An 18,246-nucleotide genomic window follows, 5' to 3' on the forward strand; every position below is an offset into this window, starting at 1 on the left:
TTGTGCGTGACTTCTCTTATAAAACAGCAGCTTTATCGTAGTCAACTCGACCCATAGTTCTTTGGACAGTTTAGTGTAAACATGATGAAGAATATTGAAGTGACGAGTTTTTGTGATGTTTCCTCACAAAAGCAGTTTATTCAGCACACTGAAGCATCTCCATAGTGTACTGACCATAGAATGTCTACAGGCCCTGTCCCACCTACAGTCCAGGGCAGGGTTGTACCAGCTGTGCATAAGGTCTCATTTAAGCTGAGACATAAAGTTCACACTAAGGGCTTAGTAACTACTAGTTCGTTTGAGACTTAATCAGTGCTTAATTTGGTTGCACCACCTGTTCTTAACACAAGACTTAGCTTAGGTTGTAAACTCCGTAAAGTAATGCATAGTCGTATGACGTTTACCTGAATTGATCCAATAAACAGCCTTCAAATTTGCACAAAGAACAGTTAAAATGTTGTGAATTTCAGTTTGATCTTATTAAGGTTGATGTTCAAACCTTGTTTGCTCATGTAACTGTCAGCTGTAATAAAATATATCCCCATATGACACAATAAAAGTGGATTCGATAAATAGTAGCCTATATGTGTAAATAACAATATATAGGAACTGTATCTAAAATAAATACTAATACAACAGGCTGGAAAAATAGACATTTATTCATTTTAATATCCTTTATATATTTTTAATATGTTGAAACTTGTCACTGGGCGACACACCCTGAAAACTGCACCTTTAGATCGGTTTAATGCTAAAGAGCCACTTAAAAGTACTTTTTTCTCTCTCTCATAAATGTAAATGAGTGTAAATGTACACATCATAATGTATGTCACAAGGATTGATGCCTGTCATGCAAAACATGAGCTCATTGACGTCATTAAATAAGTCTGTTTTTTTATTCCAACCGTTACTCCTGGTCAGAGGCTGACGTAAATATTTAGTTTATACATAGGGTTACGTCCTACCTAAGTTTAATGGTGTAATGCTCACATACTTAGTAGTGCGTAACAACTTGGCTAAGTTGTAACTTATGTATAGCTGGTGTAACCGACCCCTGTACCTTTCCTTTAGTAACTTGCTAGAAGAGAACTCTACTATGTGGAATGGAACACCCAAGGAGACTTTTCCCATTGCATTCGCATTGACAAATTACCACCATAGTGGTGTAATCTAGTTTTGACAATTTTTCTTTGGAAAGTGCTATTCGATATAAACAACAACATCCACAACATTGAAATCAACAACACGACAGAGAATGCCACGATCAGAGTTACACTTTTGTTAGGGCTGTTTAACATGAACATTGGAGGCATCCCAGCTGCCTAAACAGTTAATGGTTTAAACAACAGTGTTTTTGGATGAATGGAACTCTAAAGGAAACTGGTCTCTGTACAGTTTAAAAGGCACCTTATTTCAGCCTACCTCAGCCCCCGAAGGCAGAATTTTCCCATTTTCAGATGCAGTCTTTGTCTTCATATTACAGTTTAATCTGGGCGTGAGAGCTGTGCGTGCTGCAGAAGAAGTGAGATATGAGGTGAGTTTTCAGACTACTTCAATGCAGCACATGTTGAATGTAGTGGACAGCATGTTGAAAGCACTATAAACCTATTTATCAACACAATCTTATACAATAAAGGTTTTAATGACTCAACATAAATGACTGTACTGAAATACCCACTCATTGACTTAAAACATATGTCTTGATGCAAGTTACCACACAGTAGCAGGCATGCAATAAAGTTAAATTACCCACTCTTGATAAACATATGATTATTGAAATCATCATCCCAGGAAACATTTGATATAGTAATTCAGAAATCAGTTTATTTTCTGTATATTCACACAGTTCAAAGAACAGATGCGATGAAAACTCAAAGCGTGTCTTATGATAAACACACACACACACACACACACACACACGGTGATCCTCTTTATATACTTTGTTGGTTTTATTTTATTTCTATTAAGGGTAGTGTAAAATTAGCACAATCCACTGAGTAGCATGCAACAGCTAATTGTTTGCAATGGTGGCTGTGGACTCCTCTCCTTTCTTAATGTTTTGTGCATCATAGGTTTTTGACCAATCACAGGCTGCAGCACCTCACACAGTCTCCAACAGTCCTTATATGCCCCCAAAGTACCGTCTCCAGAGTAGGAGATAAAAATCCCCCCAAAATGGCTCAGAGGAACTACAGTTCCTTAGGTGCGAAAACGACAAAAAGTACTTGTCTCAGGAGAAAGTATCTAAAAAAGAATCAGTTAATTTATGGGTATATGTACTATGTAATTGTAAGAGAGGGAATAAATCTAAGAAGTAGTTATACATTTTGATAATCCGTGAACTGGACTTTTGACAGATTTACACTCACTGAGAACTTTATTAGGAACACCTGTACATACGTATTCAATGCAATTATCTAATCAGCCAATTGTGTGGCAGCAGTGCAATGCATAAAATCATGCAGCTACGGGTCAGGAGCTTCAGGTAACGTTCACATCAACCATTAGAAAGGGGAAAAATTTAATTTTGGTAATTTCGACCGTGGCATGATTGTTGGTGCCAGAGGGACTGGTTTGAGTATTTGTGGTAACACAGACATCTGCTCTGTAGTTAGCAGAATAGCATCTGAGAATGCACAACACGTGGATGGGCTACAACAGCAGAAGACCATGTCGGGCATAGGACCATAATGTTCCTAATAATCTGCACAGTGAGTGTATATTGCTATTACAGCTATATATGGGCAATTTTGGGTAGCCTATACAGTAACTCAACTGAATGCAAAGGGCACTAATGGCTCTCAGTCCTCCGAATGTCAGCCTCACTGGTTTTCAAGGGCATCGTACTGATGGGATTTGGTGAACGGGAGGGGAGGGGGCCCTCGGTGCGGGTCATGACGTCACCATGTCCGTGTAATCCTCTGGCGTTTGAGTCCTATCAGCAGAGGAGGGTGAGCGCGCGGGGACGCGAGGAAGCGCAAATCTCTCCAGAGCCAAGACGCAAACGAGACCCTTTGACAATGCAGCAAAAAACGATTACGATTAAAAACGGGATACAATCAGCGGCTTTCAGCGTTAAAAGCGAGACATGAACTCTTTGCTCGTTGCGGGATGCAGGAGGGGTACCGCGGCAGCTCAAAGATGCTCGACGGAGAAAATGGAGCATCGTCTTTACGGGGACTGAATCAATTTTGCTTGGTTTGGCGGTGATAATTTTTTTAAGAATAAGCTTGTTTGTAAAACAGTTACATTTGTGTATTTGGAGATTTTAAAAGGATTCTGTTTACAGTTTATGTAGTCTAACGGATGTACTACTGCAGTGGTCAGCAAAATGAATGAGATTCATAACAATGTGCGCCCTTCGGATGGACGTGCGGAGAGTTTTCGACCCGCCGGTGGATGCTACCTCCTTTCATTCTGTCGTCCGCAATGCAATTCCTTGGTTTACACTGATAATATCCTGATGTGCTTTATTTGGACATTAGGACATTCTTTGGAATTCAAATTCCTAAACGTCTTGCTATTGAGGCACACACATTTCACAGACTCAAAAGAAGGGGCACAATAGAATTGAGGCTGCAGAATCTTAGGCTCCCAGAGCTGCTCGGGAGTGAATATAGGCCACTGATTGGCCTGCTCTGCGTATTTCTTAGTACAGACTGATGCTTTGCACTATACGGTTAATTTTTTTTTGATTGTGTTCAACCAGAAATAGAAAACGATATGACTTGTAGAAACATTATCATGATTAGTATTTTTAACTTTCTATTGTTGGCGTTCTGTCAAAACGCATTACGACATCCCTCTTTGCGGTACTTTCTGAAGAGCAGCTTGCTCTGTTGTGTGCGTGCGTGTGCCTGTGGTTGTGCGTTTGCGCGCGTCATGGAGGGCGGTGACATAGGCCCGCCACTCTGCGTGTTCACGGCGGACCTTGATTTAATATCCATACAATTAAGGCACGCGGTGAATGCCAAGAGAGGGGCATTAAAAACTGCGAACCTGTTTCGGAATATGTGCGGCAAGACGATGGATGCGCAGAATGTGAAGTGGAGAGCGCGCGTTTATTCTCGCATTTAACTGAGTGAGGCCGCTTGGTTTGCGCGCACATGATAGGAATATTAATTTTGATAGCTTCAGAAATGTGAAATTCAAGTATTGTTTTATTTTTTCATTATAAGTGAGATAATTTTCTTTAAATAACCAGTTAATTAATGGGTATACATACTACATAGCCTAATTGTAAGAGAGGGAAACCATGATTACATTACATTGAATATCAGTACAGCATAGCATTTGATAGTATTTGAATTTACTGTTTTTAATTATTGAACCAAAACGGTTTGACTTTCAGTATGCACAAGAAGTTTTGACCTGTCACATCTACAATGACTTTCTGTTTACCTGTCAATAAAGCCTTCTTTTATACAAATCTGTCAACCGTCTAGGCCTTTTGGTTTTTGGTTATATTTTTGGCCTTGATCTTTGCTAACTCCTAACCACCCTCTCCCCCACTTTTAACTATTTATATGGACTGGATGGATAAAAGCAAGATCATTTCACACAATCTATTCTGAATACACACTTCTGAGGGAGAGAGATTTTATTCCCAGCCATTTCAATGATCAAATTCAACACCTTTTCCAACATTCTTTATCTGACCTTCAGGAAATCATATTGCTATATATGTGGCCCATCATAGCCCATATTGTCTTTTCCTGTTTTTGAGACAGTTGAGATTGAACATCAATATATGTCAGTGCAACTGTTATGACACAATGCTTGTAGTTGAATAGTGTTCTTAATGTGCAGTAAATAAATAAATCTTTGCACAATATAATAGCTGTTCCAACTGAACATGACAAACTAATAACATAGCCTTATAAATCTACTTACATGGTAACATTTCAAAGATAAACTATTAAACAAACTTTCACCTAAACTTTGTCCAGGTCAAAAGAGAAACACCATTGTCCATACCAAAAGCATGAGGTCAACAATTTTCATTATTAGTCATATTTCTATGTTGTTGTTTTATAGCGAAAATCATCAGTATTTCCACACAACTATGGGCATCAAAGGGATACTTCACCCAACTTCACACCATTTACTCACCCTCATGCCATCCCTGATGTGCATGACTTTCTTCAGCAGAAAACAAATGAAGATTTTTAGAAGAATTTCTCAGCTTGTTTGGTCACTAGTACGTGACTGGATGCCAAAATGTTGAGGCTCCAAAAATCACTTAGGTCAGCATAAAAGTAATCCATAAGACTGCAGTGGTTAAATCAATATCTTCAGAAGTGATTTGATAGGTGTGGGTGAGAAACAGATCAATATTTTACTATAAAGTCTCCTCACTGCTCAGTCAATCTCCACTTTAACTTTATGTTTTTGGTGATTCACATTCTTCATGCATACATCCCCTACTGTGCAGAGAGACTGTCTAGCAAAAATGTACTTAAATATTGATCTGTTCTCAACCACACGATATCGCTTCTGAAGACATGAACTCAGCAAAAAAATAAACATCCTCTTACTTTCAACTGATTTTATTTTCAGCAAACTTAACATGTATAAATATTTGTATGAACATAAAAAGATTAAACTACTAAGACATAAACTGAATAAATTTCACAGACATGTGACTATCAGAAATGGAATAATGTGTATGGTAACATTAAAAGTATGGTGTGGCCACCAGCTGCATTTGTACTGCAGTGCAGCGCCTCCTCATGGACTGCACCAGATTTGCCAGTTCTTGCTGTGAGAAGTTACCCCACTCTTCCACCAAGGTACTTGCAAGTTCCCAGACATTTCTGGGAGGATTTGCCCTAGCCCTCTGATCCAACAGGTCCCAGACGTGCTCTATGGGATTGAGATCCGGGCTCTTCGCTGGCTATGGCAGAACACTGATTACTGTCTTGCAGGAAATCACGCACAGAACGAGCAGTATGGCTGGTGCCATTGCCATGCTGGAGGGTCATGTCAGGATGAGCCTATGGGAAGGGTACCACATGAGGGAGGAGGATGTCTTCCCTGTAATGCACAGCGATGAGATTGCCTGCAATGACAAGCTCAGACCGATGATGCTGTGACACACCGCCCCAGACCATGACGGACCCTCCACTACCAAATTGATCCCGCTCCAGAGTACAGGCCTCCGTGTAACACTCATTCCTTCGATGATACATGCAAGTCCGACCATCACCCCTGGTGAGACAAAACCGCGACTCATCAGTGAAGAGCACTTTTTGCCAGTCCTGCCTGGTCCAGCGAAGGTGGGATTGTGCCCATAGGCGACGTTGTTGCTGGTATTGTCTGGAAAGACAAGCGTTACAGGCCTACAAGCTCTCAGTCCAGCCTTAGACAATTGCGGACAGTCTGAGCACTGATGGAGGGATTGTGTGTTTCTGGTGTATCTCGGGCAATTGTTGTTGCCTTCCTGTACCCGTCCTGCAGGTGTGATATTTGGATGTACAGATCCTGTGCAGGTGTCATTACACGTGGTCTGCCACTGTGAGGAGCATCAGCTGTACTTCCTGTCTCCCTGTAGCGTTGTCTTAGGCGTCTCACCAAGGCCGTGCACAGACATTTTGGGGGGCAGGGGCTCAAGTGGAATAAAAATTCACTTCTCATAATTATTTATTTAAAAACAAATTTAAACAACACGTTAAATATATATATATATATTTTTTTTAAAAATAAATAAATATACTATTCATTTTAATTCCCTCACACTCACGCCATTGTTTCATACTCAACAGTATGAAGTAGTATTCACTAGGTTTATCACAAGAGCAGGCAACAGCAAAGGAAACTATGCCACAATGTGCATGTTTTCAATGCTACTAGTTTCAAGTATATATTTAGAATAAATTACTGCACCAAGGAGAGGGACATAGTGTCACAAATAATTTGCTTATTTTGCACAAGGCAATACATCGTTTGAATTCTTATGGTGTTATTGGAACACATAACTTAAAAATCAACAAAAATCTTCACACTAATCTGAAAGAGGCTGTTGCTGCTATTTTGTTAATTTTACAGGAAAAAAAACACTCTAAAATTAATGAAAAAATACTGCAAAATAATTACTGACAAAATATCAGCAACTTTACTGAAATTATACAAAAAAAGGTCTTGTACTTATAAATAATATAGTTATTTAGTTTATCCTATTCACCTGCAGTGCCTTGTCAAATGTATGCAAATTAGCGCATTTTAATTAGTAACGCCTTAGTTGCATATCAAATGAGGGCATCGGAACTCGACAAAGTCTCATCTCCCACCCAGATATATATTCATTTATTAAAAAAAGGGCACTTTCTCTTGAGGAGGAAAAAGGGCAGGTGCTCAAGCCCCTTTTGATGTCTATGTGTGCACGTGCCTGCGTCTCACAGTACGGATATTGCAATTTATTGCCCTGGCCACATCTGCAGTCCACATACCTCCATGCAGCATGCCTAAGGTACGTTCACACAGATGAGCAGAGACCCTGGGCATCTTACTTTTGGTGTTTTTCAGAGTCAATAGAAAGGTATCTTTAGTGTCCTAAGTTTTTATAACTGTGAACTTAATTGCCTACCATCTGTTAGTGTCTACAGGTGCATGTTCATTAATTGTTTATGGTTCATTGATCAAGCATGGAAAACATTGTTTAAACCCTTTTGCAATAAAGATCTGTTAAGTTATTTGAATTTTTACAAAATTATCTTTAAACTACAGTGTCCTGTTTTTTTGTAGCTGAGCTTAGATTTAACCACTGGAGTCATATGTATTACTTTTATGCAGACCTGTGATTTTTGGAATTTTGGCACCCATTCACTTGCATTGTATGGACCTACAGAGCTGAAATATTCTTCTAAAAATCGTAATTTGTGTTCATCAGAAAAAGAAAGTCATGCACATCCGAGATTGTGGGATTGGAGTAAATTATGAATTTTAATTGGGGGTGGCTATTAATAGATATCAAATGTGTATAATATCAAAACCGGATTATTATGATAAAAAATGTAAAAATATACTTCCAACAAATCTTGAAAACAAGCATGTTGTTGATACTATTTTGGTTCTCTACCCCAAAATGGGGGTAGTGTAGGGTAGAGTGGTTTAAATGGGTCCTACAATTTTTTTTCCTTTATATTGAGCATCCCTGTGCAAAAAAAATAACAATTATAATAATATTACCTTCCCAGTCTACCACAGTGACAGTAAAGTACCAACATAGACATTCTCACAAGGCAGTAAAAAGAACAGCTTCAAACACCAACTACACCAGATAGTATTATTTTAATGATCAAATCTAAGAACGTGATAGATAATGACCTTCCAATACAATGCATATTCATTTCAGGGGTGACTTAAATGTTTGTCTTTTTTAATATTTTTAGTATTTCATATATTTTCATGAATCTTTTGTTATATGACTATAGAAATCTGAAACCCTCACATGGTTCAATTCCGCTCTCCCACACACAAACACACAAAACAGCAAGCAGATCCTAGAAAATCACGCACGGAAACCATATACTCTTTTTTTTTTGTTTGTTTTTTTCTCTTACTTTTAACAGTAAATCAGTAACATTAATTTTCAGGTTACACGTTTTGAGGCGTTCTTCATTATTGTTATAATTATATGATCCTACGTTAAAGCTTAGCAATATACTGAGAAAATGAGGGAGGAAAAAGGTGATAAAATTAAATCTGTTAAGAAAGGACAAGGAACAAAAAAAGGTGATGCATCTAAAGTGTTTTCAAATGAAAGCAGTGAATTGCTACATCTCAGATTGGTTTATAGAAACAGCGACCTCTGCTGGGCGGGGTTTGGAACAGTAAGTAGTAACATTTCTGCTTTTTTAACAAGTAGGTATGTGAACAGAGTCTGAGCACTGGGCTCTGAACCGTAACTAAAACATTAGTTTTACATTTTTGTTAGTCCAGTCACTGACAATGTCGACTTCCCTCGGGTAAGGACGCATGGGATGTCTTCTCCCTGATAATGCTGTTTCAATTGAGGTATAGAACAGCCATTATTAAACGGTTTTGATGACACCGTAGTTTTAAAATGTTAAGGCTCCAAGCAGGAAAAACAGAAAGAAAAAATACAAGTTCCAAGAATTGTGACATACGTGGCTCGTCACTAAACAAAAAAAGTCAAGTGTTACATAATTAAAAATATAGTTTTTTTTTTTTATAGCATCATCTCTTCATGTCAAGACACATTTCATTGTCCCTTCTACGCAGTTACACAATACTCCATGAATGGGTTCAACACCCTCTGGAGCTACAGAACATAAAACTGGCCCATTACAGTTACTGATGCTGGAGATACCCCCTCCCCCTCGACCTGAGCGGAGTCTGAACATGTCCCCTCAACTGTCCATCTGACATGCACTCCATCACCATGCCTGATACACACACATATCACAAAATTCAGTTAACCACCTCTAAGGGCAAAAATGAGCACTGGGGCTGAAAAAAAAGGGGGAAAAAGAAAGACTTGTGCAGATATTGGTTGGTCAAAGGGGGGAGGGAGGTGTATGAAAACAATACCAAATGACAGAAAAGAAGAGAAAGAAAATCAAAGTGACGCGACTAAGAGGCTCTAACCGACTTCAGCCCTCACAGGTGAAGCCAAAAGCGCAGAGGCTCGAGTCTGATGCTGGCTGAAGTCACCAGAATTAAATAGAAAAGCAATGATTGTTTATTTGTTTAAATTTCATACTGTGTCCTTTTTAAATTTAATTTTCAAATGGTCAGTCCTAAAACAACTGTTCATCAGCTATAGGGGGCAGCCTTCTATTCTTTACTTCGGTTCTGGCGTTCCTAGAGAGCAAGAGAGAGAGATAGAGATTAGTATAAAGTAAAACAAGCAAATCAGAAAAGCTTTATTCTGTGCAGATACAAGCTCTGCATTTCATTTTTAAAAGAAAGAAAAGATTACTTGTTCCAGACGGGATCGATTCTGGAGAGGAGCAGGCTCTATGGTCTGCCAGTGGAGATGAAAGAAAAATATAAAAATCAATAATCATTCACCACACATCAAAAGCCACAAGCCATTTGTCTTAAATCAAATAAAAATGACAGTAACTTAATTCCCAACAATCACATTTTCTTATTTAACAGACTGTCTGTTTCATCTGACAAGTACACAAATAATTTACAGTGAATAACATTTTTATAAATGTAATTTATAAATAAATCATACTTCAATTGAATGTAAAGAAGTAAAAGAAAATGCAGTTTGAGTTGTCCTACAATGTAACTAAAGGCCTTATTGGCAAATATAATTTCAAGTTTGATACTTGACAAAAGTAGCAGCGCTGTATTGAAACCTCCCGGCCATAGATCAAACATCATAGACTGAATAATGTCCAATTCATTATTATGAAAGAAGCAGGTACATCAGCACTGATTTAATATAAAAACGTGAAAAGAAAAAAGAAAACTTAAAAGATTTACATTTCATTGACATAAGTCCTGTCAAATACTTCATCCCATCACATGCCGTACAAAGATCTTTGGTTAATCCCCACTTATGATCATTCACCTCAACAGGGTCTAACATGATTCTACTGCTCAACGGGGTCTATACAGCTACTAAGACTTTTTTTCCCAGTATATGCATCACAAAACCTTAAACAAAACCCTTATATAAAAACACAGTCAGCAAAACTGTTAAAAACAAATGTCACATTCCCATACAAATCAATTCAGCTATTGAAAAATTTAAACATGGGTTGATGACATGACACCTTCTCACTCTGGCCTTCTGCATTAAAAAACTAAATATTACAATGTTTTAAAAGTAGCATGTATAAGCAGTACCTCTAAAATATATGTAACCACTTTTAAGTTTCCCATGTTTTTTTGTCGTAATTTGGGATGTCCCGACACCATGTTTTTGAGAATGTGTACAAGTACTGAAGTTATTTTTGTCAAATAAAGTGAAGCACTACAGAGCATCACAGATTTGAGATATTGCTTAAATTTAATACAATTACTATTGGTTTATTATAATTATTATTATAAGTAATAGTTGTAGTAATACAGTGAATATTACATAACTTTACAATAATGATACATTTTGTCATACTTTTAAAAAAAAATTGTTGCTGTTGAGTGCCGTAAGTGGAATGGCATTCACGTGAGAGGTCGGAAGAGTGCACTTTGTATACAACAGAGGAACAAACATCACCTGAGAGTTAAAAACCTTTTAATTATAATTTTGTTTCTTACACCAACCTATTAGGTTTGCTTCAAAAGACATGAATTGTTCGAATGGATCAATTTATAAGGCCTAAATATGACTTTTGGACCATCAAATAGACAGCAGCCTGATTGCCCGTTTACTTGCATTGTATGGACAAAAAGAGCTGAAACTGCTTTTAAAAATCTTCACTTCGGTTCTGCTGAAGAAGGGAAGTCATACACATCTGAGATGGCTTAAATTTAAGTAAATCATGAAAGAATTGTTATTTTTGGGTGAACTGTCCGTTTAATCAAATAATTATGTAGTATATGTGTACCTCGAGCTCCAAAGTGAATTTAGAGCTCTGTTCGCTGTCATCTGCTACAAATGGAGTGCTCAACGCTCATAATTTTTTTCCCTGAATGAGTCAAGGTGGAGCTTTAAAAGGCACGTGCAGCAGGCATAGGCGCAACACGGTTTCCACACATTAACAAGCGCTCACATTTGAAGTGCGTCGCACATGCAAACTAAATATTTATCACCAGGGGTGGGGGCCCTCAAGCTGAAAGATTTCAGTTGACCGACCAATATAGATTGAGATATTGCTTATATACAACAGTTCAATAAACAAGCACATTTTATTTTTTTTTTAAAAACAGTCATTTGTGCATGGAACTACTTTCTTGGATCAGAATCTGCCGTTGCTGGTTCAAACCAAATGATGAGACCAAGCCTCTCAAAACATAACTTCAGAGTATCACAGCTTGGGCTGTTTCTAACATGTCATTGGAGAAAAAGGTATCTGTGTGTGTGTGTGTGTGTGTGTGTGTGTGTGTGTATGTATGTATGTATATGTGTGTGTGAGAGAGAGAGAGAGAGAGAGAGAGAGAGAGAGATGGAGTGTGTGTGTGATCACCTTTTGGTGATGCTGTAATCTGTTAGTCAGCTTTCTGAAGATAATGTAATTTTAGTAAAATGCACCATATTTTCTCAGTGGAAAAATAGTCGTCCAAGCAGGGGTATTCCCCCTACTTTGTGGTAGCCGGTGCGCTACCACAAAGTGGTATCGGCCGGTGCGAGTCTTTCACTATAGAAACTGCAATGTCCTCCACCATTTTGTCCTCTACAATGTGGAAAGTCCTGTACGAGTGTAAGTAGTGGAGTAGTAAGAAGAGTGATCACAGAGTGCTGTTGAATATAAACACTGAGTGATGCTGACTCATTTCAGATCACCAACTGGCTGATTTTACATTATTACATTATAATAAAATATGTAAAGCCAAAAAATTTAATGTAAAAAGACAGATATAAAGTACACATCTGCACTGCTCTTACACTTTAGTTTAGAATGGCACGAGCACATGTGGAATAATACACACAGTTAAACGTCCGAGTGATGACATCAGCATCATGTACCGTCTCTGTCCAATCAAATTCAAGGATCAACTGTTGTGTATTTTTTTTATAAATTACAAACACAAACTCCTACTTGAAAAACTGACCCGAATATGGCGGCCCTCTAACGTGAACAACAGAGTATTTGCACGTGTACCCAGAACATCGCGTCACTCCCTCAAGCGGTTTTGTGTAGCTTTCCCCCCAATCTATCTAAATAGATTGGGGGGAAAGAAAATCTAGAAAAATCTAGAAAATCTATTTAAAAGCACTAAAAAGTATTTATATTTGGCATAATTCCATAACTGTTCTGTATGTGCAAAACCCGGATGCATTTTATCATTATTTCCATTATAATACATACATAACTGTTGACTGAGGAGGATTGTTTTATTTAAATATCATGTGGTACGACAGACACAAGAACGCCATTTTGAGACTTTATTTTCGAAAGGACCAGAAGTGACATCATACAGCGGCATGCAAAGGACCCCTGGATACATGATGAAAGTCATTACCTTGCTTTCATTTTTGGAAAATAATCACCTTTTAAACTGCTGGTGTGTTGTTGCCAAAATTGACCATCATGTGGTATGACCTCATAAAGACACTGAAAATTGTATTTTATAATAAAATCTATAATTTGCTTTTATAGTTATTAGATTACAATGTTTTGCCAATTCTTTTGGTTTTAAATATGACTGAATTAGAAAAATGTCATGTGGTACGACCAAATGTCATTGCTGAAAATTGTCAATTGGTTTTCAACTTTATATACTTCCAGGTCTAACTAGAAATCATATATATTAATTTTAAGTAGAAAGACTGGTGTGTGTGCACATTACCTTTCTTACCACCTCTTCCTCCTCCTGACGTTTCTCATAGTGTGAGAAGTCATCGAAGATGGAGGTGGTATGTTTGTAGGTGGCGATGATCTTCAGGACCTGCTTGGCCTTCTCCAGAGGCACCTCTTGTGTGTCACGGGAGTTTGTCACAGGCTTGTTGTCATTGTTCTCCAGTCGGATATGCCTGAGCTGGCTGTTGGGCACGTCTTTAACAAACAGCCAGTCCACATCAAATTTGCCCTTCCACTTGTCCTGTGCCCAAACGCCGGCACTGGTGCCGTAGTCTACAGGCGAGCGCATCTCCGCCACGCCACAGAAGTGTCCGCTGCCGTTAACGCTGAACAGCAGATAGACGGGACCTTTGCCGTTGATTGCACGAAAAGCAGAATCCAGCCGTTTGTTACCATGTTCCGTGCTGCACCAGATGGAGTACTTGATGGAGCGGTGGATATCGTCCTCCGAGTAACTCTTAATAATGAAAACCCGACCATTTTTCAGGTTCCAATCAAATTCCTTGGGGTTGTAGCTGTGTGCTGCACGGAGCTTTTCCAGGACTGGGTGTGCCTCAATGATACCGGAGCCTGGAGGACCACCTCCTCCGCCGTTACCAACCCCTCCACCACTTGAGGAGCCACTGCTATCCATGCTGCCACCACCGCCATAACCAGGGTTACGGTTGCGTGGGGCAACCCATCGGGTTTGAGGGGGAGGAGCTGGGGTGTGGTTATGATAAGAATGTGGCGGAGGCGGGGCCTGCATAGCCATCTGCTGGGCAAGTGATTGGGCAGTTGGCATGTGAGGCTGAGGTGGGAGCCCGTGAGGGTGAGGTGGTAGGTGGCCCTGGGAGTGGAGGGGAGGCTGCTGCTGGTGGTGGTGGGGCAGTGGGGAGGCCACTTTAGTCACAGGCCCCTTATTGTCCCAAGTGCCAATGTCCATGTTATGTTTGATGGGTGGTGGGGGCAGGGTGCCTCCGGCCATGGGCATCCCTGGCTTACTCTTCACCTTGAGTTGCTGAGGCTTGGCTGGCTTGCTAGCGATGGCTGCCCAGGATGTGGGTTTGGGGGGTGGCATGCCTATAGGAGTTCCACCATTACCAGTGGCCACTGCTGCGGCCACTGGCCCTCCACCAATAACTGAGCCCACCGTTTTCACTCCTGATCCACCTCCTGTCACATCACCACCAATCTTTAGCCCCACCATGCCCTGCTCTAAGCTGTTCATACCTGGTGCTTTGTTCAGGGTGTCATTGGGGAAGCCTGTTTGCCCGTCTGGCACCAGGGTGCCTCCAAGAGAACTGGGTGGGTAACTGTAACTGCCCCCATATGCAGAGCTCTGAGTCTGCTGGCCCTGGGAACCGCTAGTACCCCAGGCAGAAAATGCAGGGTTCTCTGGAAAAAAGTTAAAACGGTGGGGATAGATGCTACTGCCCAGACCTCCCGGCTGTCCAAACACAGTGTCATGCATGAAGTGGTGGTCTCCATTGCTGAGGGGGGCATACGGTGTGAGGTATGGGATTGGCGGGTCTCCGCCCGTGGACCAGGGGGCCTCACTGAGAGGGTATGGGAACCCAATGGAGGGGGCATAGTAGCTGGACAGGTATGGGTCAGTCATAGATTGGTAACTGTTATTCTGAGGGATAACCAAAAATATGACTGTTAGAATTGATTTAATAATGACAAATGTAAAATAGAATGTAAAAACAGATTTAAACTTCCCTTCTTCTGAACTGTTCTTAGCAATGTCTTTTAAACCCTCGACAATTTAAAATGAGCGATTTAATGGACGACTACAACCAGCTATTTTCAAAAGAAAGAGATGCACGCACACACACTTGTCTCACCGGATTAGACTGGCCGGTGAGGTATGGTTCAAAGTCATTGTCGTGGACTGTTTCCTTTTGATGAAGAGAGCCATTTTGCACTGAAAAAAAAAGAATAATTATTTATCAGTACATCTGACAACAAACCCATAAAACATCTTATAGCCTACAGCTTTCAATGTGCCTCATAAGATATTAGCCAATGGCATAGAGTCCCATTCAACTTTTATATCAGAAGAGCTTCACTGAATGATGCACGCTTACAGTAATATGAATGTTACAGTACTGATCTCAGTGAGTCATGCATCACATGTTCTGTCTGACAACCACTATGAAAAGGACAGTCCAAAATCTACTGACTGAGACTCATAACTAATCAATTTCACACATAAGCCCAAAGGGAGCAAATCCACAAATGCAACGGTCAATGCTACCAAATTCTGAAGCATAATCTATTTAATGTGTTCACAATGCCAATCTTCAAAGCTAATTGATATGCCAGCGTAGTCAGTGTTAATCCAACAGTTTGCTGATTGCTTTTAGGGCTCCATGAGGAGGTATGGCTCCATCAGGCAATGGATGTAAATACCCATTTAGCTCTCCAACAACATTTGGATAATCTATGACCACCAGCACAGCAAGCAGGTCTCGACTTGAAGTAATAGAGAATGAATGCCCAAATTTTACCTGTAGGCCACCAGTGACGAGTTTCCCAATATTTATGGATAAGTTAGACCTTTAAATTGGTAAAAAGTTAAATACAAGTTTAGCTCAATCAACTGCCTTTGTGACAATTTTGATTAACACAAAAATTACAACTCAAAACAAATCACTGGTACAGTGAGGCATTACAATGGAAGTGAATGGGGCCAGTCTATAAACATTAAAATACACAGTTTCTAAGGTATAGCCAAATGATGTAAACGTTCTATGTGTTAACATGATTTAAGTGTGATAAAATGACAGATTTGTCTGTGTTACTCCATTTACAAGATTACAGGGTTTACCTGCGTTACGTTGCCATGAACACAAAGTTGTAATATTGCATATAACTTTACACAGAAAAGGTTAGTAAGTGAGTTTGTCACACTAATATCATATTAACATATATAATTTTAATGCTACAGTTTTAAAACATTGTGATTTTTTATGTTTATTGACTGGCCCATTCACTTCCATTGTAAGTGTGTTAACTGTAACCGTGATTTGTCCTTTTTTTCAAAATAAACGAGGGACAAGTGTAATCTACATTATGCCACAAATGATGTTGACAGAGCTAAACTTTTACAGAACCAGGAATGTTCTTTAAATTGGATGTTTGCATCCGGAGACACTCCGTCTATCATCCATTATGTGATTGAGTGCCTTTCATTTTTTAATTCTCTACAAACATTTTTTTTTTTATATAGGGGGATATATTACATCTAAGACGCATAAATAAGCGTCTACCGTTTCAGGCAAACTCACCTTTAGCGTCTTGCCCTTTCGATGTCTTCCCATTCAGTCGGCAGTGTTGAATAGAAACACAAACACAAAATAAAAACATTAACACGTTTGATTTAATGCTACAAGCTTAAGATGTAAAAACACTTGCAATATTTCATGATCTTGATGCACTTCGACTCAGAGCATCACAAATCAATACACTATCGGGGTCGCTCGCCATTCCCAATTAAAGAAAAATTGGTGTTTAAATAGATATTTATCCATACAATGAGCGATATTTTTCGTCGGCCACGTACATCAGCCTGAGTCCAGTGAAACTGGTTCTAACTCTCGGAAGCTGATGTTAGTGATTCTGCGCTAAATTAAGTTTTATTTTGATGGCAAACTGGAGCGAAACGCATTTAGCTAACTGTCGTGCTACGAACGGTAACGGTTTGATATCATTTCAAACACAAGCTTATTAAACGAGTGAAAATGCTAATTCTTTAGCCATCGCGCCTATGAGAAGCGGCTGAGAGGCAGATGCCCTTAATGTCTCGGCAGAAGCGGCGGAGGCTGGACGCGCATCCCCTGCTCCTCAAAAAGGCCTCGCCGAAGCCGTGCCACTCCAACCTACCTGTGGGTCAATACTGGTGGTAGACATAATTCATCAAGATAGTCCCTTTAAATTCAGCAGGAGTCTTGCAAAGAAAAAGCAGCAGCGGCGGTGGTGGTGCTGGGTTTAACCCGAAGCCAGTGGGTTCCTCTCGACTCCGTACAAGCTGAACTGCGCTTTTTTTCAGCAAGTTCCACGACTTGATTCCGGTGATCTGGTCCTCTCGGGCGCACTAAAAGTCCAGCCTGAAGATGTTTCTGCCCGTATCAGAGGCTCTGCGTTTTTTTTTTTTTAATCCAATGCCGTCACAAGGTGTGTGTGTAATTTTTAAGTGCATATATGTATTTTTTCCCCCTCTTCCAAGCCCACAGTTATTTTGCACCTCTGTTCACTTCCGCCCAATGGCTGCTCCATCCGGGATCTGCTCAGAGGTACTGACGCCACATAGACCGGGTGGCCATGCGGAGGTGATGAACCTGAGAGTACCTAAAATTATGATCTTCAACTTGCTGTTTACCCCTAACCCTACTTTTAACATTCACCACACTTTCTGGTTTGCGATTAATGTCATTGTCAGTGTAGCAGTCATAGAAACGTGTTGCCATAAATTAAGTTTCTTTTATTTGAGAGATTTTTTTTAAACTGTCATAAATCATCCCCTAGATGCTGAGGACCAGAATGGAGAATATCGCAATTTAATTGCGCATTTTGTTGCTGGGTGTTCAAATGTCTTTTTTCCCCTGCTAACCATTGTATCCTACTGTATAAACTTAAAAGGATGGATCACCCAAAACGGAAAATGATCGAAAGATTTACTCACCCTCATGCCATCCCAGATGTGTATGACTTTCTTTCTTCAGTAGGACATAAACAAATATTTTCACATCACATAAAGGCAGTATAAAAATAATCCATATGACTCAAATGGTTAAATTCATATCGTCAGAATCTAAAT

The 18,246-nt window shown here is 39.7% G+C and overlaps 1 protein-coding gene across 1 annotated transcript; it reads right to left on the bottom strand.

Annotated features, from left to right (window-relative positions):
* Positions 1-8,217: 8,217 nt before the first annotated feature.
* On the bottom strand, positions 8,218-17,693 carry LOC127621100 (YTH domain-containing family protein 1-like). Its single transcript, XM_052094555.1, has 6 exons — positions 17,313-17,693; positions 16,718-16,742; positions 15,272-15,351; positions 13,432-15,060; positions 9,944-9,988; positions 8,218-9,825 (listed from the first exon to the last, which is right to left on the bottom strand). Exons 1-6 carry the CDS (start codon positions 17,337-17,339, stop codon positions 9,799-9,801), a joined length of 1,833 nt encoding a protein of 610 aa, XP_051950515.1. The 5' UTR covers positions 17,340-17,693; the 3' UTR covers positions 8,218-9,798.
* Positions 17,694-18,246: the final 553 nt, after the last annotated feature.

The sequence above is a fragment of the Xyrauchen texanus genome, chromosome 27, assembly GCF_025860055.1.
Source record: "Xyrauchen texanus isolate HMW12.3.18 chromosome 27, RBS_HiC_50CHRs, whole genome shotgun sequence".
NCBI lineage: Eukaryota > Metazoa > Chordata > Actinopteri > Cypriniformes > Catostomidae > Xyrauchen > Xyrauchen texanus.